Source organism: Brachycentrus maculatus, unplaced genomic scaffold, assembly GCF_059751285.1.
Source record: "Brachycentrus maculatus isolate JH-2025_06_01 unplaced genomic scaffold, ASM5975128v1 h1tg000206l, whole genome shotgun sequence".
NCBI lineage: Eukaryota > Metazoa > Arthropoda > Insecta > Trichoptera > Brachycentridae > Brachycentrus > Brachycentrus maculatus.
The window spans coordinates 676,098-703,868 of record NW_028280957.1 but is presented as its reverse complement, the minus strand read 5'-3'; the positions used below and the strand labels follow the sequence as shown (position 1 = coordinate 703,868).

Here is a 27,771-nt window from a genome sequence, read left to right as displayed (position 1 = left end):
ATTTCTTTACAAAAAATATGTTTATTTTGGCAGCATGATACAGCATTCTTACAACAGAATAATATGAATACAAAGAATGTATTTCACTTAACGAGTACTTAAAAATTTAATATTTAAAAGTATTTTACATACTAGGAAAGCGATCGCAACTTCTTCAAATTAACTTATAAATCCGCCACGATCCTTTTACTAATTTAAATAAACAAAGGTTTAAAATGAGAGGGTATTATCACGAGAAGTGTTCACTTAAAAAATTTTACAGGCGAGTCACTGGCCCTATTGACTTCATATGTAAATCTGATATTAGGCACATATTTAAAATTTTCAGTATTTTATTTGTAATGCAATGAAAAATACTGCCCATCCTAGTAACAATGGTTAAATAAGTTAAAAGAGTCACACTGTTTATTAATTTCACATTTTTCACAACTGTGTAACATATTTTTTGCTAATTTAATTAAATTAGTTTAAAAAATAATTTGATTAAATTAAGCACAATTTTAGATTTATTACAATAATTTAAAAAAAACGGATTTTAACTTATCAATATTTGAATCAGTTCAACTTTACTTTTACTAAAAAATCAATGACATTTTATTTGTTGTTTCGGCATTCGCTTTGTGCTAAGACTTGATGAAATTGTAAATTAAAGCATTTGTTTTTTACCACTTGAGTTATATTTATTTTAACGACTAGCTTCGGAAGCTACAGGTGCTTCCATCTTCGGGTCTGAATATAAACTAAAGTACAGATAATTAATTATGTATGCTTTAGTTTATATTCAGACCCGAAGATGGAAGCATCTGTAGCTTTCGAAACAAGTCGTTAAAATAAATAAACTCAAGGCGTAAAAAACAAGTGTTTTCATTTACATGGCAATTCAAATAATTCAATTGATGTAAACATTTTTTTTTGGACAAAAAAAGAGTTTTTTAAAATACTATTAGGTCTATTGTATAAAAGTTGTCAACATAACAAAAAACAGTAAAAAATAAAATGCAGCCCTGTCACTCATTTTCCATCTTTTTTATTTAATTTTTTTAGTTTAAAAGAGAAACATTTGTGTTTTTTTTTATTATTTACAAAAATACTTCAATTTCAAACTATTTCTGTGTGCCTAAGTGGCTCATTATTAGAAATAGGTATCAAATTGTGGTAGAGTGGTTTCGAACCAAGAAACTCTGATCCCAGAGTCCGAGACACTAACCACTGGACCACAACCCGACACATTGTGATTATTCCGGAATGGAGATTCCTGGGCATTTCTCGAGACGGCAAGGACTCTCAAAGCGTAGACTTATTCTGAGAGTACGGGAACTACACCATTCATACAATCTGGACCGGGAATTTCTGTATGTAGGAATCCAGCACAGAGCGGTATTCGGCAGAGAGTGTCTGGAGCAGCGACGGGACTCTCCCGGGCGCAGATCTACTGAGTGCACCCAGGGACTCCACCAAGTACTGCCGCGGCTCCGATATATCTGGAAGACGGAGGAGAGAATAGTGAGAGATGCACACTAAAAAATGTTTAATTTGGAGGAATTACATATGAACTGAATTAAAATTTACAGCATTTTAAGTGTGTCCAAATCGAATGATTGACAACCACACTTCTCAAATTCTTGGAACATCTATATATGTTGTTTGAATTCAAAACACATAAATTGACTAGAATTTCACAACAGACATCTATGGTCAGATGAAAGAAGCTTTCTGCTCTGCTCAATAAAAAAAGCTTCTTTCATCTTACTATGTATCTAGTTAAATTCTAGTAAATTCAAGCAATATGTTTCGAATTTGAACAATACATATGTCTATATTTTTTTTTTTTTTTTTTTTTTTATTATTAGATTAAAACCAATATTTTTAGCTTTTCCACTTTTTTATTTGACCAGCGACCGGGTTTCGTCGTTACCGACATCATCAGTCTGATGATGTCTGTAACGACGAAACCCGGTCGCTGGTCAAATAAAAAAGTGGAAAAGCTAAAAATATTGGTTTTAATCTAATAATAAATTAAAAATGCAATTCCATCACGAAGTGTCAGTGGATAATATAAATCTATTAAAAAATATGTCTATATGTACATATATTTAGAAGTTCTAAAAAAATTGAGTATTGTGGTTGTCAATCATGGGTAGAATTGGTGAATGTTACACGCGTGTAAAGTGATCACTTGAACCAGCTTTATGACAGGTAGTAAGCAGCATAAACACCCAGACTTCCATATTCTTTTTCTTATTTAATTTATGTTTTACTCAGTAAATACAACTACATATTTCTTAAAATCTACTGTGACACGTGTTTTGATGCATTCCGCATCATTATCAAACACCGTATGGTGTTGGTGACTGCCGAATCAATTATTGAAATTCCATATTCTTGTTCATACATGTTGAGACATCAATATAAAATAACTCCCAAGTGGAAAAACCCAGATTTGTGAACATAGAAGGCTGCAGCAATAGCATGGTCCATTACATCCCGAGAGATCAGTAAGCGAGAGAGGTAAGGAGAGCACTCACTGGGGAGGGGGTCGGCCTTGTCCTGCCGGGTGGAGGACAGCTGGCAGTAGGCCGCCTCGTAGCCCACGGGCTCCTCCACGTCCACCCAGTGGTCCTCGGGCAGCGAGCTCACGTCCGTGGGCAGCTCCAGCAGGGATACCAGGGCCTGGAGAGAGACATCATCATATCAAGTATTATTTTGTTGATTGAGTAATTAAAAAGTAGTGGTTTCTTGTTTTTGTGGAATCTCCTAATTTGGCATTTTTGTGAGTTTAGATTACATAACACAGTAAAAGATTTATTGTAACTGCTATTTATAAAAAAAAACACGCACGTGCTGAAATGCAACGTTGTGTCAGGATTTCAAAGCAATCAGTCAAAACAATCTTATCCTAACACGATGACCTTACGTAACACGTATTCAAATACGCGCCTATTTTTATCTATATATGTATCTTTATAACAAAAAATTTAAATGTTTGTCGGATCAAAATCTTAATCTATCAGCGGAAGCTAAACTGACAGTACACAACGGAGTCTGGTTCCAACTCTAATGTATGGAAGTGAAATATGGAGTTGGCAAAAGAAGGATGAAAGTAGACTGAATGCAGTCTAAATGCGATCTCTCAGAAGAATGTGCGACAAAACGATGTATGATAGATGTTTGAATAGTGAAATAAGGAAGGAATGCAAAGCTGAGATAAGCATTATCGATAAAATTAAGAAAGGTGTGTTGAGATGGTTTGGACGTGTAGATCGAATGAGTGAGGAAAGAACGGTAAAAACAAATTTATGAGGCGAATGTAATCGGAAAAAGGAGCCGGGGAAGACCGAGAAAAATATGGCACAATCAGGTATGCCAAATACTTGAAATAGGACAGTCGGAAGAATTCCATATTGAATTTTCGGGTAATATATCCAAAATAAAACAAGGTTTGTTGGATTGAATTCTACATTTATTTATGTATATGTTAATATGTGACGCGTTTCGTCTTCTTAGGACATTATCAAACACTGACTCAAAATATTTACAAAATATCTACCATTATATGTACTCCCAGACCTAATAATAGCAATTATTGTTAGTATATAAGGACATTTTGTAAATATTTTTAGTCAGTGTTTGATAATGTCCTAAGAAAACGAAACGCGTCACGTATTAACATATACATAAATAAATGTAGAATTCAATCCAACAAACCTTGTCTTATTTTGGATATATTACCCAACAACAGTCAAAGAGTTCGAAAAATGTTTATGACCGCCGGCAGAAGGAAGATGAAGTCACTTAATACGTTGAATGCGGGGTTCGCGCCAGGCGTTTACACAAAGAGAACAGTGTGTACTGGTATCTACAAGTAGAAATTTCATTTAACTTTACTATTTTAATATTGTTTTATCATTATGTCAGCATCTCTTCAAGTGCTGAAGCATCTTTTCACTGTCCAATTAGAATCAATAGACATAGTCATACCTTTTATAATCCAGCACCAACAAAGAACTATTCAAAAAATTCCTTTATTTATCGAAGTTGTGGGAAATTTAATGTATGTTGTACCCACCTTGATATGTTCTACTCCAATCTTTCAAAATTTAAAGCTAAATTGTTTGAAATCTTATAAACCTAAAAAGTAATTCTATTCCCTGTCCTTTCCTTTTCTTCTTTTCCTATCACTGCCATCTCCTTTTCTCTTTATCCCATCCTTGTCTCATGTCTCTTCCTTTATATAGACCTCTCTTATGTATAGTTGTGAAGAACTATAATTGGTACTCATGATTTTATTTTTTGTATTCTGTATGTATCATATATTGTAACTGTTGTTCTTCCTTCCAATAAAATAAAATAAAATAAAATAAGTGTGTACTTTAAGTGTGTCCAAATTTTTGTCTACAGCGCTGGGTTTGTTCACATAGGAGATATTTATGTATTGATGCTACATATCAATATATGAATAGCTATCGTATCTGTTGCGTATGTTTTCCGTTTTATTGTTTACTGTTTTTTTTTGCTGTTGCCGTATAGCACTTATTTTTACTTTATTGCTCTTCTCAACTTGTACATCTTATAACTGTTTATGTTTATTTTATTATTTTTTTAAATTATTATTTTTTATTTAGCTCAAAATTAAGTCTGCCTATTAATCTTCTTAACTTTTGCTATATTTTATTCTTGATGTTTACTTTTAACACATTTAACATTTGTGAAATTTTGTAATTGGAATGTTACAATTATCTGTTTTATTTGCTATTAAAAAAAAAAACTAACCATCACGCCGCTTCCCCGCAGGGGTAGGCAGAGAGAATAGAGCGCCACACCACTCTGTCCTTGCAAACATTCTTCGCCTCTTCCACGTTCATGCATCTCCTCATACATACCCGCCGATTGTTACGACTCCTAACCTGACCACTTTCAAGTATTTGGCATACCTGATCGTGCCACGTTTTTCTCGGTCTTCCTCTGCTTCTTTTCCCACTAACATTCGCCTCGTAAATTTGATATTCATTATTATAAATGTATTTATGATAATGTTTTGTTAAATTTCTAAATATATTTATTTTTTTATTAGATTTATTAATCTCTTCATTTCATAGATTTATTAATCTCTTCATTATTTGCAATATATTAAATGCAGTGAAAATGTTAGGGTAATTGTGCACAGATATCAGTACTGCAATGCGGACATTAGGGGTAAGTGCGTACTCTTTCTGGGATAGTTTCGCTGTACGGGGATGGCCGTGTTGCCAGACAGATTGATTGGCCGAATGGCGGAGATCGGTACCTGGGTTATGGGTGCCCAGAGGCAGTTGTAGTTGCTGGAGGGGTCGGAGAGCGCGGGACACTCGCACAGCAGCTTGACGCAGCCCAGCGCCGCCAGCTTCTTGTCTCCCGCCCCCGTCACCTTCTGCAGTTCCGGGACCAGCACGCGCTCGCAGTACATCCCAAACAGCCTGCAAACAACTCTTCATTCAACGGAATACAATTTACATAAGGAGCCTTTGTTGCGGTCAGAATGAGTGAGGTGGGGGGTATTGTAATTCTATGTGCTTGAGTACTGGCCAAGGAGACTCTAGTCCTTGGATGCGGTGTGTGAAGGCCAATTCTAGGTACTTAAGCAAAAGGATTTAATACATAAAATAAATAATTATATAATATATGTAAAGTGATCACTTGAACCAGCCTATGATGGTCATCAGCCCTGTAAATGCCCAGACTTACATATTCTTCTTTACCTTTCTTGAGGTTTCAAAAAATAATATAATTTCCTTCATCTTGAGCTGCTTCACTCGTGTCATCTATGTCACATTGAAAATATTCCTCTTACATATCCAAGAATTTGGAGTTTAGAACTGATCACCTCGCCTTTGTTACAGCAATGTCAAGAATATGGAATTGTTCTTCATCTTTGATGAGATGTCAAAAAAATATAAATAAATAAGCCCCCGGAAGAGCTACTCACCCGGCTTGCACGGAGTCCAGCATGTTGACCAGGTTGACGGCTCCGTATCTGACGGCGTAGAAGCCAAGGAAGGGGATCAAGCCGCGGAGGAACTTGGTGGTTTTAGAAGAGGACAGGCGCTGGAACACCAGCGTTATTATCTGCTTGAGGAACGGCTGCATCACCTCCCTGGAGGAAGATTAACTACTTTGAACATCTAATTGGTCAACATCTAATTATATTCTGATCCTAGCCAAATATTACCTAATCTTTTCGGCCAAAATAAATGAAATTCTAACACAGCAGAAAGATTTATATTCTTAGAAGAACACATAAACCACATTGGTCAAAAAATGTTTGTTAGTTATATTTTGTCCGCCTTCGTGGTGTAATGGTCAGCGTGTTTAGCTGCCGTGCTGGAGGTCCCGGGTTCGATCCCCCCTGGGGACCACTCAAATAAATTTAAGTGATTTTTTCACTTGAATATTTATTCAATATTACCCTGGACTGGTACCTGAAGCGGAGGACTGATCACCTTGCCTTCATGTAAGTAATGATCAAGAAAACACTGCGTCAATTTGATGCAGTGCCCTATGCACCATTGGGTGCGGATAAGGTTTATAAGTAAGTTATATTTATTTTTAACTGGGCAGACTAGTAAAACAAGCCGTTAAGTACAGTTAGAGGATTTTTCATTTGTAATATTATTCTGCAAATTATCATTATTATTATTTTTAAAAGAGAAATATTGGTGTTTTTATTATTTACAAAAATACTTCAATTTCTTACTATCTCTGTGAGCCTAAGATGCTCATTATGTATTAAAAATAGGTATCAAATTGTGGTAGAGTGGGTTCGAACCCAGAAACTTAAGAGTCCACAACACTAACCACGGGGCCACAACCCGGCACTATCAATCGTTTAAAATATTTTATATTTATTTAGACATCACCAAAAAATTTTTTAATAAAAAATGGTTCCATATTCTTCTTCATAATATTCTTTATATGATGATGAGATTTTTGATATATCATCATTCTTTGATGAGATGTCAAAAATAATATGAAAATAACTCCTATAATTGGAGATAATCTAAAAGTATTTGGACACACTCAAAATGTTGTAAAAAATGGTTCTCAAAATTTAGCGTTTAACGATTTCCACTGCATTTTGAATGTGTCCAATTATTTTTTTAGTTTTACCTAAAAAATATATTTAGCTAATGATAATTTTTAAAAATCTTGGTCGTATAACTTAGGACAACTCAGTATAAATGACCGGGAAAAAATTATGCTTAAATCATTCTCACATTAAAATGTGTTTAATGGCTAACCATAGTATTATTCATTGATTTGGCATCATTAACATCGTGGAATAAAATTTGAAAATAAAACACATAAATTAATATATAAACATGACTAGATTTGAGAACTACAGATGTTCTTATAACAGGTGAGAATACAAACTAACTATAGTATATGTAAAGATGGGGCGATGTAAAACCCTTTCTAGGCATCTAAGTAATAAGATATATTAAATAAGGTACTTACTCTGGGAAGTGCTGCAGTATGCACTGGATCAAATAGAAGCCTTCGTGGTCATTAGCTTTGGATGCTATCAGCTTCTGGAACACTCCAAGCATTCCATTCTGAAATGAGATACAAGTCATAAAAATCTCTTAATATTCTACGCTGCATACAATGTTAAGTGTTCTGAAACATCTGACATTAAGGTACATGTGTTTGTATGTATTTCTAGGACTGTGTGTATGTAACTAATAAACTATATGTGATTAATAGGTAATTCATACTTTTTCAATTAGGATGGTATTTGTTACTTTTTCGGTTACCCAATTGAAATGGTATTCATTACTTTTTCGGTTACCCTAATGGGATGGTATTTATTACTTTTTCGGTTACCCAATTGGGAATGTATTCGTTACTTTTACAGTTACCCAATCGAGACAGAATCCATTCCTTTTTTGATTACCTAATTGGGATGGTATTCATTACTTTCTCGGTTACCCGATAGGGATGGTATTTACTTCTTTGGTTACCCGATTGAGATAGTATTCATAATATTATTTCGGCTCATTAATCTAGATAATGACAAGCTGTAAGCCCTGTTAATGCCCAAACTTTTATATACTTCTTCATCTACGTATGAGTCATGAAGAAGTATAAAAAAAATGATATAAATAAATCCAAAGTGGAGCAAATCCAGAATTATTGAACAAAATTTGGACACACTTGAAAATATTGCAAAGATTATTCTAGACACGGCACACTGTATCCTTCTGCTTTTGCCCATTGAGGTTGAGCTCTAATAGGTCTTTAGGTTATCTCCTTCTACGTTTGTATTAGTAACTCTACAGGGAAGAGATAAAAGAGAACAACGCTTGGGTCGATAGCTGGCAGTCCTCACCAAAAATATTGCAAAAATAATTCTAGACATGACACACTGTATCTTTCTTTCACTTTCAGTTTGAACTCTAATCGATCTTTCATTTATTCGAACCCTTACCCACACCCCAATGGTGCATAGGGCACTGCATCATATAAACGCAGTGTTATCTTGATCGTTAACACACGAAGGAAAGGCGATCAGTCCTCCGCTTCAGGTACCAGTCCAAGGTAATATTGAATAAATATTAGAATGAAAAAATTATTTACATTTATAAGACCCCCCCTCTGGGAATCGAACCCGGGTCCTCCAGAACGAGCAGAGCGTGCTGACCATTACACTACGGAGGCGGACATCGATCTTTCGGTTGTCTGTATAGTAAGTGATGAGGGGGCTCACCAGGCGGTTGTCTTGCTGCAGCTGGACGTGCGCGGCGGCAGTGAGCGCACAGAGCAGGCGCACGAGGGGGCGCACGTTGGCCGCCTTGTCCCACAGCGGGGGCGCCAGCAGGCAGCCCACCAGCGCCACGTAGGGCCCGCCCACGTCGCCCGCGCCGGCCCCCGCGCCCGCCAGCCGCTGCTCCAGCAGCAGCGACAGCATTTGGAACACGTACGGCATGAACTCTGCAAAAAGCACAGAAATTTGATACCAACATTACCAATTTCATATATTATTATTATTTTTTTATTTATTTTATCTATCATTATCATCCTACTATTATCTAAGTCTTTATAAGCGCCCTTGAGGTAGTATTTTACAAATTATTGTTAATATTATTAACCTGTACCTTTACTGTTTCTGTAAGCTTGTTGTGTTCTCATCTAATTGATGAAAAACATTCAAACGATTTGTATTGCACTGTATTTCATTTATTGTAATATGTTTTTCATTGTTTATGAACCATAAATAAATAAATGAAATAAATTAAAATTTTTAGAGCCCAGCTATTTCTAGGTTTAGAATAATAATAATAAATTTGAGTAATTTATGTAGGGCCATTTTCGTAAAATACTACCTCAAGAGTGCTTCACGTGATTGAATTGGGGAAAAGAAGATGGTGGAAATTATTTAGCAAACATTTTTAGTTTTTTTCTAAAGATTATCTCTCTCTCAATATTTCTAACTACATTCCACGCCAGCGGTCCCGCAGTAGCAAAGACACGCTTGCCAAATTTAGCGCCCTGGTAAGATCACTTTGGCCAGAGCAGTTGCTGCAGCCGATCGAAGCGTGAGACGTCTATCAACAAATTTGTCTGGAATATACAGCTCTTAGATATTCTGGAGCCATATTATGTATTGATTTGATTTATACATGAGTAGACAGAGTTTTACTCAACCCTTTCGGGAAAGCGTAATCAGTGCAGTTGGTAAAGTATTGGGTGATGTGACTGAATTTAGTAATTCCAAAAATCAGTCTCGCTGCTGCGTTTAACACTGATTGCAGTCGAGTCATTTTATTGTTTGGTAGACCCGTGTATAAACTATTACAATAATCGACTCTAGATACTACAAGCGCATTTGAAAGAAAGAAGAAAATTTGTATGTTTGTAGGTTTGTAAATAGACTCACCTTGAACTTCTTGCTGTAAGATCTCTTGAAATATCGGGAACAGAGCATCCTCAAAGGAGTCGACTGCCGCTGGATTGGATTTGCAGATAATCCTGAAATTTTTTACCAAACCATAACCAAAGATGTTCTAAATATCTTCTTCTTCTTCATCTTGTTGTAGGCCTTGTGGCCTGTTTTTTAAGAGGGATTAGCCTCCTGCGATGTCTATTCCCAGCTATCGACCTATATCTTTGGTGGTCTGCCCGGGAGTCGTCTACCATGGGGTTGGCCGTACAGTGCGATGTGGGGGAGTCTGGATGGGTTAATTCTCCTCACATGCGCGCATACCATTGTCTCCTTCGTTGCCTTCCCCACCTAACAACATCTTCGATCTCGCATAGTTCTAAATATGTTTGTACAAATTTACTTCAGAGATTTCAAGATAAAGAAGGCAGAAAAAGGCCTGTGTCATTCTTAAATTTTAATTAATTAACTTTTAATTGAATGGCCATTTCAAATGTAAATTTGAAATGGCAAGCTTATATTTTTTTAGCACATTATTTGCTGGAAACGCTTAAAAGCGACTTATAAGGTGGAGACTGACCAGAGCATTTCGTTGTAAAGTAACACGTTACAATGCGAGCATTCAGGCAGTCAGTACAGCGAGCCGAGCGCTCCATCCATAGTTTCGGATGCTCGGTGATGCTCGTCGCGAGCGATGTTAGGACGAAATGCTCCGGTCAGTCTCCACCTTAATGTGCTGTTGGTACAGAGCGGGACTTCAGTATTCCCTCCTCTCGTCGGGCGGAGAGTTGTCGCGGCACTCACTTGATGGAGAGTGACAAGGACTCGAAGAGGTAGTGGTTGAAATGCGGGCGGGAGGGGTTCTTGGTGACCGTGGCCAGGGTCTGCGCCATCTGCGGGAGCAGCGTGCCCAGCGCCGGCACGCACGCCTCCTCCAGGATGAACAGTAGCCGCATCACGGCTGAAACAAAACACCGGGACTGTCACGTTCCACTCAATATATTCTAATATATGAATTCTAACGCCAGGAACTACGCTTGGATGGCTTGACTCTGGCCAATATCTGTACCCGACGGATTCTCCAGTTCTTTGGACACGTTGCGCGTGGCAAAGGTGATAGCCTGGAACGACTGGTTGTGATCAGTAGCCTGGAGGGTAAGAGAGGGAGAGGAAGATCCCCACACGATGGATCGATCAAATTAAGGCAGCAGCAGGCACCTCAGTGGTTGGAGCGCTACGTGCAGCGCAGTCAAGGGATAACTGGAAAAGAGTCATTGCTTCTGCACGGGTCACAACCCTCAGCAATGAGGAATAAGACGGAGAAGATATGAATTCTAGAAATACTGAGTTTCGAATAAATAAATCCTGCAAATACTGTGTTTGGAATAAATAAATTCTGCTAATATTGTAATTCCGTCCGCCTCCGTAGTGTAATGGTCAGCACGCTGAGCTATTGTTCTGGAGGTCCCGGGTTCGATTCCCAGGGGGGTCAAATAAATATAAGTGATTTTTGCACTATAATATTTATTCCATATTACCCTGGACTGGTACCTGAAGCGGAGGGCTGATCACCATTCCTTCACGTGTTAATGATCAAGACAACACTGTATTTATGCACCATTAGGGTGCAGATAGGGGTTGAAGAAGAAGAAGGTTTATTCTCAATATTATTAATATTTAAAGCATTTACTTTGTGGTTAGTTATTTTTACTTATTTATTTTTTTACAAAAATGTTTATAATATTAGTATATAACCACTCACCGAGATTTTTATGTCTACCGGTTTCGAGACGTACCCGTCTCTTTGTCAGGACAATCACTATTACAGCATGCAAACAATACCACCCTTCACCGCCATAGCACCATTTACACACTTAAAACTACACAAAATGTTTAACACATGCGATTTTTGGTCGACCCGAAGACCAACACGCTCTAAAGTTTTTACAACCATGCGTTACGAGCCGAGGTTAAACAAGAAGGTTTACCCTACACAAGTGCGAGTGCTTACCCTTCATGGCGTAGTCGTTCTCCTGGTGGCCCGGGCGCTGCAGCAGGGTCATGAGGCCGACCAGGGCGGGCGCGGCCAGCTCCTCCAACTGCGGGCTGCGCCCCAGCAGGTGCACCAGCTTCTCGAGACAGCTGGCCGCGTACGAGACCACCACGCTGCTCTCGGCCTCCAGGTGACGGATCTACAGATGCGACCAATTGCAGGTGATTATAATATCGACTAATTATTTATTTATATACATATTTGGCGTTTAATTTGTAGAATCCCATTTTAATTTATGTATACTAAGTTGTATTGTTCTACTCAGTTGTATTTTATTGTTAAAAAAATACATAAAAATAATCTTTTTGACAATTATTTCGCCTAGTCATGGCATTTTCAAACTAATGTAATTTTGTCATTCGTTAAAAAATGCCATAACTAGGCGAAACAATCGTCACTAAATTGATTTTTATGTTTTTTATTAAAAAATTTGCGATTGATTTAACGTTTAACACAATTTACTATGGTTGACGCCTGCAATAGTGTATAAAAATGGCACAAAGTGCATTTAAGGCCCAGCATTTGCTGAGTTACATTAATTCCACCGGAGAGGTCACTTGTGTGCTCACGCGTGATTTTTTTTTAAAGAATGTATATTGGATATTTTTAGAATATATATTGAAAAAATATTTTCATACATTTATTTAACCCCTTACCTTTCAATAACTCTTTTATTTTTAAAACCGTATAATTATTTCAAAGAAAAACTTATTTTTTCAATGAAAAAACGGTGTTTTAATAAAAAAAATAACGATTTGTAAAATGTAACCTGGATTTAGAGAAAATGAATTGTTGTGACTTAAAGAATGCTGGGCCTTAAAAAACTAACAGATAAAAATCACACATATCGCTCACTCCTTTTTCAAGAACGTCATAAATAAAAAATCGTAAATTTTCAGTTGTGCATGTTTTCGGAATGCCCAGAAAATGAACTATATCCCAGCAAAAGAGGCATATTTTTAACTTAATATTTACCCGCTACAAGGCAGAAAGTGTTATTTTTGTATTTTAAAGAAAAGGTATTGTTTAATTATTTTTTTTTAAAATACTAAATATTTTTCAAATGGAGAAAAAACCTTCAGGTTTTACCTAAAAAGATCTGTTGAACAGTAAAAAGTTCAATAAGTGGCTTGATATTTATTTTCAATACAGTGTATTATATTTTTAAACTTAAAAATATAATACAAAAAAAGAAAAAAGTAAAAAATGCAATCGAAATGCGATCTCTCAGAAGAATGTGCGACAAAACGATGTATGATAGATGTGCGAATAGTGAAATAAGGAAGGAATGCAAAGCTTAGATAAGCATTATCGATAAAATTAAGAAAGGTGTGTTGAGATGGTTTGGACATGTAGAACGAATGAGTGAGGAAAGAACGGTAAAACAAATTTATGAGGCGAATGTAAGTGGAAAAAAGAGCAGAGGAAGACTGAGAAAAACATGGCACGATCAGGTATGCCAAATACTTGAAAGTGGTCAGGTTAGGAGTCGTAACAATCGGCAAGTGTGTATGAGGAGATGCATGAACGTGGAAGAGGCGAAGAATGTTTGCAAAGACAGAGTGGTGTGGCGTTCTATTCTCTCTACCTACCCCTGCGGTGAAGCGGCGTGATGGTTAGTTAGTTGTTTTTTTTTTAAAACGTTCTCCTGACAAATCAAGTTTTTTGATTTATGACGTTGTTGAAAGGAGTGAGCGATATATGTAACAACAATAAATACAAATACAACATAGAAATCATGAAAATTATTAACACATTGTTTTCGGGAAACGCATAATACGTGTCAGGCACCTGTGATAAGAACGATATAAACTTACGAGCAAAGGGACAGCACTCAGGGTTTGTTTCTGTGGCAGAAGAGAGCGGAATGTCATGATGTATTTTATCGCGTCGGCTTTTAGAACAGGCGTGGCGTTCACTGAAATCGGATAAAAATTATTATGGTATCACTGGAAATATAGAAAAACTTTTCTAAAAACGTATATTTCATATCCATACATATAAAAATATCATATACAGAAAGAAAGAAAGATAACATGATTCGAAGACATGGCCTAGGTGACGTTGTCCATGACAGAAGAACCTACAACCTGACGACGAGGAGAGCTGACCCCAGCAGTCTACAAAGACGATAAGCTGGGATGTAGCCAGGAAGAAGAAGAATGAGTAAGGGGGGGTATTGTGATTCTCTTGAGAGTATGTGTTCCTGCACTGGTGGAACTGCATTTTATAGAATAAAATAACAATTGCGTATGTAATTTTTTTGACACATTAATTTTATTTGACCTGGTTTCGTCGTAACCGACATCATCAGACTGGTCTTATGACTGACTAGTCTGATGATGATGGTTACGAGGAAACCCTGTTGCTGGTCAAATAAAATTCATGTGTAAAAAATTACATACTCGTTATTTTATTCCATTATTTTTATGTGTTTTTAACAAAAAAAAACAATTTGGTAGACTCAAAAATTCAGTGCTTGATTTTAACAAATAATATAAAAATTAAAATGTTGTTTTATAAATAAAACGCTAAATCTACATAATGTATTTACATATAATGCCGCTTGTATATATAATGGTGGGGACTGACCGGAGTCATTTTGTCGTAACGTAACATGTTACGATGCGAGCATTCGTATAGTCAGTACAGTGAGCCGAGCTCATTCCGAGTACTCCATCCGATGTTCGGACGCTCCCCGCGAATGTTGCATTACGACGAAATGCTTCGGTCAGTCCCCACAATAAGAAAAATCTCATTTTTAATAACTAATTAAATATAATTTATATTTGAAGTACTAACTTTGTGATTTTCCATTTCATAATTAGAAAAACACAGTTACATTTTAATTATAACTAATTGAATTAGCAACAAATTTGTTCTCTCACCGGGTGTGGCCAGGTCCGGCAGCACGTGGTCCTGGCAGAAGCCGGGCATGCTGACGAGCGTGGAGGCGGACGTGACGCCGGCCCTCTGCGTGCGACCGCGCGCCATCAGCGACGTGACGAGGAACAGCGCCGCGTCCTTGGCGCGCCACTGGCTGCCGTCCGGAGCGCCCGCGTGCCGCGCCAGCATGGCCTGGGCGTGCGGACACAAACAAGAGGTTGGATAAATACTTCACTCGGGATCCATAGTCAAGTTATGGTCTCCGGGTAGTGCAAGAGGAGGAAAGAGGAGTGTGATATGACCAGCACAGTCGGCGCTGGTAGAAGGACCTATTCAGCATGACTTTTCAAACTTCTTCTTCTTCTTCTTATTGTAGGCCTTGCGGCCTGTTTTTAAGAGGGATTAGCCTCCTGCGATGTCGATTCCCAGCTATCGACCCATCTCTTTGGTGGTCGGCCCGGGAGTCGTCTACCGTGGGGTTGGCCGTACAGTGCCATGTGGGGGATTCTGGATGGTTCCATTCTCCTCACATGCGCATACCATTGACATCTTCGATCTCGCATATTTCCCTGATCCTGGCATTTCTTATTCTATCTTGAAGACTCTTGCCTGATATGCTTCTTAGAGCTTCTTCGTAGACTTTTCAATAATATTTATAATTTTTTTGTTTAAGAGAAATATTTGTGTTTTTATCATATACAAAAATACTTCAATTTTATACTATTTCTGTGAGCCTAAGCGGCTCATTATTAGAAATAGGTATCAAATACAAAAATAGGTGTGAAATGGAAAACATGATATCCATCAAGAAGCTGCCGCCAGTGTTACACATTTGTGCCCATTTTATCAATCTGTTTGTATACTGACGCTGTCTAGTTCACAAATCGCGCACTCCTTTCAAGAACGTCATAAATCAAAAAACTTGATTTTTCAGGAGAACGTTTTTAAAGTTTAAAAAGAAATCACAATGCATTAAAAATAAACATCAAGCCACTTATTGAACTTTTACTGTGCAACAGATCTTTTTAGGTAAAACCTGAAGGTTTTTTCTCCATTTGAAAAATATTTAGTATATTTAAAAAAATAATTAAACAATAGCTTTTCATCAAAATGCAAAAACAACGTTTTCTGCCCTGTAGCAGGTAAATATGAAGTTAAAAATATGCCGCTTTTGCTGGTATATAGAACATTTTCTGGGCATTCCGAAAACACGCACAACTCAAAATTCACGATTTTTGATTTATGACGTTCTTGAAAGGAGTGAACGAAATGTCAAATTTGATTGACGTACAACGCCATTTGCAAAATTTATAACATCTTACGATACGGTGATTAATTTTGTGCCACCATGAGCACAACGCATTGTATTAACATCTAAATCATCGCCAGATCGCACTGTACGGTCAACCCCAAGGTAGACGACCCTCGGGCAGACCACCAAAGAGATGGGTCGACAGCGGGGAATCGACCTCGCAGGAGGCTAATCCCTATTAACAACAGGCCACAAGGCCTACACCAAGAAGAAAAAGAAGGAATGGGTAAATGATCAAGAGTTAATCATATGAAAATTGTAGTATAGTTTATATTCTTAATTTTCTCTCTCGTTTTTGTGTGTATATAAGGTTAAAATGGTTAAAAACATTTAAAAAACGTATGTAAAAAAGAACTCCAACGACAAGAAACACAAGGTGGCTTGGTGGGTCTCTGCATTTTTTAAAAAAATATGTTTAAAATTGCTCATTAAAAAAATGTATGCAATTTATGTTAATAAAAAAAAGAAGAAGATTAGCACAGTATCGTTTGGAGTCGTCTGATGAAGTTTGGTTCTTTGATAGTAATTTTTTCACCTGCACATATTGGCCGAATATCTGGAAGATCATTTCTTCAAAGTTGATGGAGAGCACTTTGACCAAATCGCAGGCGGCCCTTCTGCGAGTCTCCACATCGGAACCCTCTATGTCCCTTCTTATGTACTCCTCGGGGTTGTCTTCGAATAACTCCTGGTCGGACTCTGCAAAACAACAGGGATCAAGAGGGTGAAACCAAAGAAATAATAGTGCGTTACGTAAAGCAGTGCTCCGCAACCGGTGTGCCGTGAGCCGGACACAAGTGTGCCGCGATCAAAATTAATGTATATTTTATTAAAATTAAACACTTGAATATACCACTTTAATGAGTTTTATTTATACATACGACTAGTTTCGAAAACGACAGATGTTTTCTTCTTCTGGTACAAATTAAAACTAACAAACAAAAAAAAATACATATTTAGGTGTAAATATAGGTTAATAAATATAGGGAAGGGATGGGGGTTTAGGAACAAGATTTTTTGTAAAAGAAAACATTGATAATAATGGTGACGTATTTTAAAACAGTATATTATTAATTAATGTTTTATCTGAATTTAAATGTTTATGTATTCCTAAATTTTCTAAATTATTCATGACTTGACCTTTATTTGCAACAGAGTGTAATAATTTAAGTTTATGAGAGTCAAATGAGTGGTTAGTTTCCATGATGTGATTTGCAGATTCCAAAATTTCAAATATGGTTTACCCAAGTGTTTAATTTTAATAAAACAATCATGTCATTCCACAAAGTTAATGCCGAATCAATAAATAATAAAATTAATGTATATGACATTTAACAATTTTTCATTATGTATTAAATACACAATGACAATTTTTTTTCTTCATAATACTGTCTGTTTTTCAAAATGCAGGATATAATAATTCTCTCTCTCTCTCTCTCAACCCTTATACGCACTCCAATAGTGCATAGGGCACTGCATCACATAAAAGCAGTGTTATCTTGATGGGTTAACACATGAAGGAAAGGTGATTAGCCCTCTGCTTCGGGTGCCAGGCCAGGGTAGTATTGAATAAATATTAGAGGCAGATAATAATTACTACAATTAAACTTTTGGTATTCCGCGGAGTACTAGAAAGAATTTTAGTGTGTCGTAGGTGAGAAAAGGTTGCATAGCACTGATGTAAAGGATGCACGGACGCAGTACCTCTGAACTCCATATTAGGGATGATGACCTTCTCGCACACCGTGCTGAGGGTGGCCGGGTCCTCAAACAGGTAGCGGTAGTGGTTCTTCTCCGCCACGTTGGCGAGGAAGCACAGGGCGCCGGAGACAAGCTGGAAAAATTAACATTACCAAGTCTCAACATACATGAAGAAGAATATGGATGTCTGGGCATTTACTTACAAAAAAGAGATTTAAATATGTATTTGGTCTACAATAATGAACGTATCGTGACAATAAGTGTCACCTGTCAGGGAAACAATGAATCATGTCGATACATCTTCTCCTTCCTGCTAAATTTATTATTTTATATCATACCCTTTTTTTTAAATCTCTGAATGTTTTTTTAATAGTTTTATAACATAAATGTGGAATTGTTTAATTGGCTTTTTTTTGTTAACGTAACTATTTTTTGTTAATGTAATGTAATGTTTATTATTGTTGATGTAACTATTGTTTATTATATATATATATTTTTTATATGTAAGCTGTACAGTTCCCGAACAAATAAAATAAAAAATAAAAAATACATTCATTATTGTAGACCAAATACAGATCTAAATATTTTTTTCTGTACTGGGCTCAAGTAACACATCTAAGTTTAAGTAGCCCCGTTTTACGGTACATGTATTCATTTATTTAAACCCTTATCTGCACCCAATGGTGCATAGGGCACTGCATCGAATTGACGCAGTGTTATCTTGATCAATACTTACACGAAGGATAGGTGATCACTCTTGCGCTTCAGGAACCAGTCCAGGGTAATATTAAATAAATATTACAGTGTAAAATCACTAATATTTATTTTCACCCCCCCCTGGGAATCGAACCATGGACCTCTAGAACGGTAGCCGAGCGTGCCGACCATTACACTACGGAGGCGGACAATCTTACAAGGTAGAATTCCTAATTGCTTAACCTGTTAACCTGGCGGGACGCATAAATACGTCAAACGTAAACAATATCGGGTACGGGTAGGACACATGAATACGTCCTTGAAATATGTTTATTATATTATATATATCGTAGTCATACAGGAGAAAGTGACCAAGTGCATTGTTTTACAAAATTGTGATGATTGACTATTTGATATCTTACTAGCTTAATATTGCCCTGAAAAAATCCCAAAGAATTTTAAACTTGGAAGTATAATATGTTGACTTGTTAAAAATGACTAACTGCATTGGTGTTTATTTTCTTGCCAAGCAGAAGTGGCTTAAATGGCCCTCCTGAACATTTTACATTTCGGTAGCTGGTCACTTTCTCCTGTACGACTACGATATGGACGTATATTTTTCAAACAAAGGTATTAGTCATCCATACATGTCTGGACATGAATTCAAGACACGGAATGAATCAGTATTTGTTGCAAGTTGGACAGCAATCGTAATTGGACAGCGGACCGCCCGGTTAGCAGGTTAAAAACATGTACAATGAAACCTCTATCTATCGTTTTTAAAGGGACCTATTAAAATAAACTGTGAATGAAGGAAAACAATGAATGCGGGATTAAGAGGTCAATACCCAATCTGTATAGCCATTCGTAGGCTGAAATTTTAAGAAGAATACAGGTTTCAGATGCAAATATATTTATTAAAAAAAAAATACAAACCTGAATAGAATTTTAAAGAATACTAAAGTTTATTGATCCAAATTTGTTTTTTTAACTGTTTTATTTTCGTAAGTCAATAGTATATTTTCGGCTTTGCAAATAGTATTTTTTTTCAGCATCGGTTATTGAATGTGCATTGTAGAAAGTTTTCTTTCAAAGAGTGTGCATGCTTCTGGAAATGAAGGTACAGGCAGCGGCTCCTTTTCATCAATATGGACCTCTCCTGCTATCGGTTACACAAGCTTTCGATAGTTTCTATCCCATACGTTGCCGTTGAATGTAAGAAAATTGAAAATAATGTAAAAAAAACAGACAAAATGTATCAAATATGCAGCTTAATTCGAACGATAAATGCGGTAAATGGTGATAAAGAAACGATCGATGCAATCTATTTTAGTATGAAATGAATTCGGGATAGAAGAAATAAACGACACATCCGAGAAAACGATTATTCGAGGAATGATAGATAGAGGTTTCACTGTACAATGGAAATGTAACGTTTCGGTGAGGACCTCCTGCTGCATGTGTCATACCTCGTCGTACTTGGGCTGCGGGCCGGCGTCGACGAGCGCGCCCCAGGAGGCCTTGACGAAGGCGGGCGCGTGCGGGGCGAACTCCTCGCCGTACTTGAGCGCGTACAGCGCCGCGCACTCCACGGCCTCCGCGCGCACTTTCTCCACCATGCCCGCCTCGTTGTCGTCCTGCAACAAGCGCAAACCCACTTAATTTATACATTTTTAACATCTCAATTTTCAATCACACACCAATTTATACATTTTTAACATCTCAACGTAGATGAAGAAGAAACAATTGTGAAATTTTTATTAACTAATTGCATTATATCATTCATTCAAATTATTATCCTTTTATCGCCAAATTATTATCACTCTCAAATTATTGCCTTTATCTGCACCCCAATGGTGCATAGGGCACTGCATCATACAAACGCAGTGTTATCTTGTTGACACATGAAGGAAAGGTGATCAGCCCTCTGCTTCAGGTACCAGTCCAGGGTAATATCGAATAAATAGTAGTGAAAAAATCACTTATATTTATTTACCCCCCTGGGAATCGAATCCAGGACCCCCAGGACGGTAGCCGAGCGTGCTGACCATTACACTACGGAGGCGGACAAAGGACTCTGGCATTATATAATCCATAAATAAATAAAAAAGCTTTTTCAAACCAACCATAGATGGTTCCAGTGTAAAATACAAAGTGCTATGAAAACTAACTAACTAACTAACCATCACGCCGCTTCTCCGCAGGGGTAGGCAGAGAGAATATAACCCCACACCACTCTGTCTTTGCAAACATTCTTCGCCTCTTCAACGTTCATGCATCTCCTCATACATACCCGCCGATTGTTACGACTCCTAACCTGACCACTTTCAAGTATTTGGCATACCTGATCGTGCCATGTTTTTCTCGGTCTTCCTGTGCTCCTTTTTTCAATTACATTCGCCTCATAAATTTGTTTACCGTTCTTTCCTCACTCATTCGTTCTACATGTCCAAACCATCTCAACACACCTTTCTTAATTTTATCAATAATGCTTATCTCAGCCTTGCATTCTTTCCTTATTTCACTATTCGAACATCGAAATTTTAGAATATTTATTATTTGAATATAAATTACAAGGGCCCAGAACAGCCGTGTACTAAGCTTTGAGAATAGATGTCTGCGGAGAATTTTAGGCGTGCGGTGATTTGACTTTGTGAGGAATGAAGAGATAAGGCGTAGGACGCGGCAAATCTTGGTCACAACTGTTATCAAGAAAAGGCGATTCAGTTGGCTCGGCCATGTACTCCGCATGTCTCCTGAGAGCTGCCATCAAGCTTGCCTCTTTTACAAGGCATCAGGTTCGCGCCGCCCAGGACGACCACTGCTGACAATTCTCGTCAGAACTTTGGGACGCGGATATGACTTGGGAGGATGCAAGGGAGCTGGCAGCCGACAGAAAAGCCTGGAGACAGTTTGTGGACTCCATAGGCAGAGACGGATATGGTTAAATTAATTATTTGAATTAGAGATGAGAAGTGGGCTACCCCGGTCTCCAGGATGGGCACGCTGGCCTGCAGCAGCGCCAGCAGGTTGGGCATCCACACGCCCATGTTGTCCTCGAAGTACTCGGGCAGGTCCTGGTAGTTGAGCGAGTGGAACACCTTGCAGATGAGCAGCAGCGAGGAGTACACCACGCGCAGCGCCGGCTCGTTGGCCGCGTGGACCTTGCTCAGCTCCAAAGTAGCCTGCCAACACAAATATAGAGGTTAACCGGTTAACTACCGGCAGGTACATGTATGGCGGTACCCAGCACGCCGCGAATTTTACCACAAAAATAAAACCTGCTAAACATATCGATATTGAAAGTGTAATAACGTTTATTTATAAAACTTACCAAATAAATGAAGAGTACGCCAGTCGTGCAGTAATTTATCCATAATCATAAAATTAATTGTTCATGGTGCAGGTTTTACACAAAATTTGTCATAGAAAATATGAAAACTAAATTATATGTCAAAAGTAATTGTTTATGTCAGTTTAATATTAAAAGTACACACACACATACTACGATTTTTATAAATTAAAAATCATCTCAATCGACACTAAAATCACTGTCATCAGATTCGGCAGTGACGGCAAATCGGGGATTATTGGACAACCCTGAGCGCCATCAGTTGTTCCGACAACAAAGCTCTCTTTAATTTATGTTTAAAGTGGTAACAAACAAATTACGTTTCAATTCTAAGTATGCAAAGATATTCTCAATAGATGTCACTATACGTTCAAAATATTTGTACATTTTAAATAATTGATTTTCTTTAGTAAAAGCCCATTTAAAACGGTGTGTCTTAAGACGTAATTATTGTATGAGCGGCGCTCCGTTCACAAAAAATTATGCATCTTAAGACGCTTTTGGCAGTTAACCGATTAAATAAAAAAGTAAAATAACCTGATATTTTTAGTACAATTTTCGTGGAAAAATAAAACATGAGCCAGTGGTTAAAGTAAATATACAGCGAATCGCAGGTAAAGGTGATAGAGTAAGGACTTACCAAAAAGAGGTCCGTGAGCGGTTTAGCAAATCTGTCCAGCACAAACTTGATCTCGGTCCAGAGCTGCTGGGATTTGAACTCGTAGCGATACCTCTTAAACAGGGAGTGCGCTGTCTGGAGAACGCCGTTAATCACGTGAAAGTCTCCTATAGATGAAGAGCTTACAGATAGTACTGATGCGGAACGAAAAAACGAAAAATTACAGCATAAAATATTTGTGGTGAAACATAAGAGGGCCATAAGTCTCTAATATACACTATAGGACTTGTGCCCCTTTTCCGTGTCACAACAGATATGAAATAACTATAAATTGATGTGACCGCCTCCATAGTGCAGTGGTTAGCGCGCTAGGCTACCACGCTGGAGGTCCCGGGTTCGATTCCCAAAAGGGTCAAAATAAATGTTAGTGATTTTTCAGTCTAATATTTATTTAATATGACTCTGGACTGGTACCTGAGGCGGAAGGCTGATCACCTTTCCTTTGTGTATTTAACGATCAAGATAACACTGCTTCTACATGATGCAGTGCCCTATGCACCATTGGGGTGCGGATAAGGGTTAGAAGAAGAAGAAGATAAATTTATGAAAGCAAGGAAGGCAAAAGGAAGTAGGATCAAGTAACAATTTTTTTCTTAAGGGCTTCAACATTAGCTTACACTTTTACGAGTTTACGGACTCTTACAAACAAAATACATTGTTATTATAATAAATAAAAGATACAAGAGGAGATAGAAATAGGAGAAAAAAAAACAAGTAAGGAGTGGAGGGATGTAAAGTGTTCTCTCCTGAGAAGTGGATGGACCACGATCAGAAAGATATTTGGATCTTTTGAGATTGTGAAGAATACTACAATGTAGTAAGAGAGATATACGCTGATTAAAATAAAGCCATTTGAGTTCAGTGCGAGCAATGGAAAGTGTTCTTTACAAGATAAAGAGTTTTAAAGGTGGAGACTGACCGGAGCATTTTGTCGTAACATAACTTCGTAACATCGCTCGCGGTGAGCATCCGAAACTATGGATGGGGCACTCCGCTCGCTGTATTGGCTATACGAATGCTCGCATCGTAACGTGTGATGAAATCCTCCGGTCAGTCTCCACATGCGTTATGGTTGGACCACCCTTTATATCATTTAGGGACTAAACATTGAATTTTCGATTATTTTTCATCTCAATCTTCAAGTAAAATAATTATTGTGCAATGTTAAACCAGTTTGTGCGTATGAAAGTTTTCGACGCAAGTCGTCTATTTTTATTTAGTTTTTATAAATATTTAAAATATGGTGAAAGATGAATAAAATAAAAAGGACAACAACGTAGAAGCAAAACATCTCATGATGAATCTCAACGAAAGATAAATAAAATAAAAAGGAAAAAACGTAGAAGCAAAACATCTCATGATGAATCTCAAAGGAAGATGAATAAAATAAAAAGGAAAACAACAAAGAAGCAAAACATCTCACTTCCATTAAACAATAACGTGACAGTTGTTCATAAAACGATGAATCGATATTATATTGTTATAATTCTACGAAATAAACATTACGTTGTACTGACCATACGAATGCTCGCATCGTAATGTGTTACTTTACGACGAAATGCTCCAGTTACCTTAAGATTAATCTTATCAGTATCTTACCAGTAGCAAAGTTGTCCACCATCTGCGTGATGAGTCCCGGCCATTTGTCGGGGAAGTCGTGGCTTCCGATGGCCGCCACGGCCTGGCTCAGCTGGGCCTGCACAGCGGAGGGGGCGCGCAGCATGAGCCCCACCAGCGCCCCGCGCACCTCCTCCCTCTCCGCCCCGCTCACCTTGTCCACGCCATCCTCCTCCTGCGTCACCAAACTCATTAGGACTCTTCCAACTAACTACGCGAGGCCGCATGCCTCACTCCACGGCCTGGCTCAGCAGGGCTCGGCAACGATTAATTTTGGATTGTTGGATAATATATCCAAAATAAACCAAGGTTTGTTTGGTTGAATTCTACATTTATTTATGTATGTTAACCAGCCCGGGAGTATGGACGTAAATGAATGTCAGCGCGAATTTTCCTAAAAGGGGTATGGATGTTAATAAACGTCGAAGTCCGTCTGTCAGTCAGTATGATGTGACTAGTATAGCAATGACATCTGTGGATATTTGTGTGTAATTTTGTCATAATTGAAAAATATTTCAAATACGTGTTTTAAATTTTTTATTATTTAAATATGATTTCTATCTTCATAATACATCGATTTAATTTTTAAAAAAAAATTTTCATGTATGTATAAAGAACCCACTCCCCAGAGAAAGTCGGACATCAATTTTTGTACTCCCGGAAAGGTTAATACGTGACGCGTTTCGTCTTCTTAGGACATAATCAAACACACGAGTGTTTGATTATGTCTTAAGTAGACGAAACGCGTCACATATTAACATATACATAAATAAATCGGCTGTCCAAATTTAAAACACAGTAAGGGACATTTTTTTTGTAGTACGTTTTTTTTGCATTTTTGGACTAAGTAGAGTCTACTTAGTCCATAAATGCAAAAAAACGTACTACAAAAAAAATGTCCCTTACTGTGTTTAAAATTTGGACAGCCGAAATGTAGAATACAATCCAAAAAACCTTGTTTTATTTTGGATATATTACCCAACAATTCAATATGGAATTCTACCAACTGTCTGCAGTTACAATAAATAATATTAATTTCGGCCTTTTTACGAATTGAGATACACTTTTCTTATTAGGTGACAAACATGTCTAATAATTTGAGGGTTCGTTTTTAACTGACCTGTTCTAGAATTGATCTGACTTTCCCCATCTTGTAAGTTTTATTATGCGTTGTACATATCGCTCACTCCTTTTAAGAACATCATAAATCAAAAAACGTCAATTTTCAGTTGTGCATGTTTTCGGAATGCCCAGAAAATGCACGATATCCCAGCAAAAGCGGCATATTTTAAACTTAATATTTACCCGCTACAGGGCAGAAAATGTTGTTTTTGCATTTTGAAGAAAAAGTATTGTTTAATAATTTTTTTAAATATAATAAATACTTTTCAAATGAAGAAAAAACCTTCAGGTTTTACCCAAAAAGATCTGTTGCACAGTAAAAAGTTCAATAAGTGGCTTGATATTTATTTTTAAAACATTTCATTATATTCTTAAACTTTAAAAATGATCTCCTGAAAGATCAAGTTTTTTGATATATGAGGTTGTTGAAAGGAGTGAGCGATATGTCATACTTGAGCAGATAGGTTCCTTGTTTGGAGTCTAGTCTGCCACAATGTGCAATACTTTGGCAAGAGGAGAATAAATTATTCCCAATAATAACTAAAAATTTATATCAACTTACCACAGGCCAATTTCTCTTAACAAAGTTTTTAAAGGTAATAGCGCCGGCCACGCGGAGGGTAACATCGAGTTCTGCATTATCCACCAGTCTCAGTAGCAAAAGCGAATAGTTTTGGTTCCCTTCTATGCCTTCAAGAAACTTTTCAGCTGTTGAACAAAAACATATTTGAAATTAAATATAGCTTTACAATTTTTGTCCGCCTCCGTAGTGTAATGGTCAGCGCGCTCGGCTACCGTTCTGGAGGTCTCGGGTTCAATTCTCAGGGGGGTCAAATAAACATAAGGGATTTTTTCACTCTAATATTTATTCAATATTACCCTGGACTGGTGCCTGAAGCAGAAGGCTAGTCACCTTTCTTTCATGTGTTAACGATCAAGATAACACCGTGTTTATATGATGCAGTACCCTATGCACCATTGGGTGCGGATAAGGGTTTAAAAAAGATACAATTTAAAATTTAAATGTCGGTTTGTACAAAATCTTAAATCTCAATTTATTCACCGATAGCTATGATATTTTGAAACAACATACTATTAGAATATGCCAGACTTTTTATCTATACATATAAATAAAAATTTAAATGTTAGTTTGTCCAAAATCTATAATCTAAAGAAATTCACAGAAGTTTCTCAGGTATCTCTACATGAGAGAGTACGGCTATTATGCTCGGCTCTACCCGACCGAGTTTCTGCAGGGTACACTTGGCTACAATAGTTTAGAGACTAGAAGAAATGTGTATTTGATTGCACATTTTTATCGATTGTTGCGCGGTATGATCGATAGTCCTGAAATTATCCGGAGCTTCGGTCTATATGTTCCCGATAGTTACCTACGACAGCGTCGGCATAGATTGTTTCACATTCTTATACATAGGACCAACCTGCCGATGGTTATGCCCATAGGAAGAGCTACCGCTATGTTGAACAATATCACATTGGATATCGATCTGTTCCATGTGTCTGAAGGGGGATTCTTCTACACCTTTAAGTCTTCTTGTTACTTTTAATATTGTTTGTTATGTATATACTAATTTTTTTTGTTGAATAAAATTGAATCGAATTGAATTGCTTTGAAATTTTGACGCAGTGTTGCATCTTAATATATGCATGTTTTGTACATCAGGTTTTGTACACCTGTTACATATAAATAATGTTTTTTTTTTTAAACAAAGTTAAGTTTTTGTTTTATTTATAATTGACGATACGCGCTTTAACATAGTGCGTTATGGTTGGACCACCTTTATAATATCATTTAGGGACTTGACATTGAATTTTCGATTATTTTTCATCTTAATCTCAAGAAAATAATTATTGTGCAATGTTAAACCAGTTTATGCGTATAAAAGTTTTCGAGGCAAGTCGTCTATTTTTATTTAGTTTTTATAAATATTTAAAATATGGTGAAAGATGAATAAAATAAAAAGGACAACAACGTAGAAGCAAAACATCTCATGATGAATCTCAACGAAAGATAAATAAAATAAAAAGGAAAACAACGTAGAAGCAAAACATCTCACTTCCATTAAACAATAACGTGACAGTTGTTCATAAAACGATGAATCGATAATAGAGTATAATTATATTTAATTAAGCATGATAAAGTTCATTTTATATTGTTATAATTCTACGAAATAAACATTGAAAACAACACAGTAATAAATAATCTACATTTTACATGTGACTCATTTTTTCTCAATATACTAACCTGGTCTCCGTATAAGGGGATCGGGACTTAGAGTTTGCTGAAGGTATTGAGCTAGAGTCCGCAAATTCTCGTCCGTTAATTCCATTTTCACTACAGTATATCCAAAAGTGTGAGTCAAAATCTAAAACAGAAAGAACTGGCAGCCGGTAAACGGACAACGACTTTTGAATC

The 27,771-nt window shown here is 37.1% G+C and overlaps 1 protein-coding gene across 3 annotated transcripts; it reads right to left on the bottom strand.

The window, feature by feature from the left end:
- Position 1: 1 nt before the first annotated feature.
- On the bottom strand, positions 2 to 27,771 carry Cse1 (chromosome segregation 1). 3 transcript variants are annotated; one of them, XR_015837896.1, is made up of 20 exons: positions 27,601 to 27,771; positions 25,897 to 26,042; positions 24,195 to 24,387; positions 22,557 to 22,702; positions 21,549 to 21,749; positions 20,034 to 20,201; positions 17,872 to 18,001; positions 16,703 to 16,866; positions 14,858 to 15,047; positions 13,787 to 13,887; positions 11,928 to 12,108; positions 10,721 to 10,877; positions 9,914 to 10,005; positions 8,744 to 8,967; positions 7,492 to 7,589; positions 5,963 to 6,130; positions 5,285 to 5,453; positions 2,526 to 2,670; positions 811 to 1,481; positions 2 to 729 (listed from the first exon to the last, which is right to left on the bottom strand). XR_015837896.1 is itself a non-coding variant. In XM_088263882.1 (19 exons), exons 1-19 carry the CDS (start codon positions 27,683 to 27,685, stop codon positions 1,327 to 1,329), a joined length of 2,913 nt encoding a protein of 970 aa, XP_088120008.1. In that variant the 5' UTR covers positions 27,686 to 27,771; the 3' UTR covers positions 2 to 1,326. The 3 variants fall into 3 exon arrangements, 1 of the variants encoding a protein (XP_088120008.1); XR_015837895.1 differs by having other exon boundaries at positions 820 to 1,481; XM_088263882.1 differs by having other exon boundaries at positions 2 to 1,481.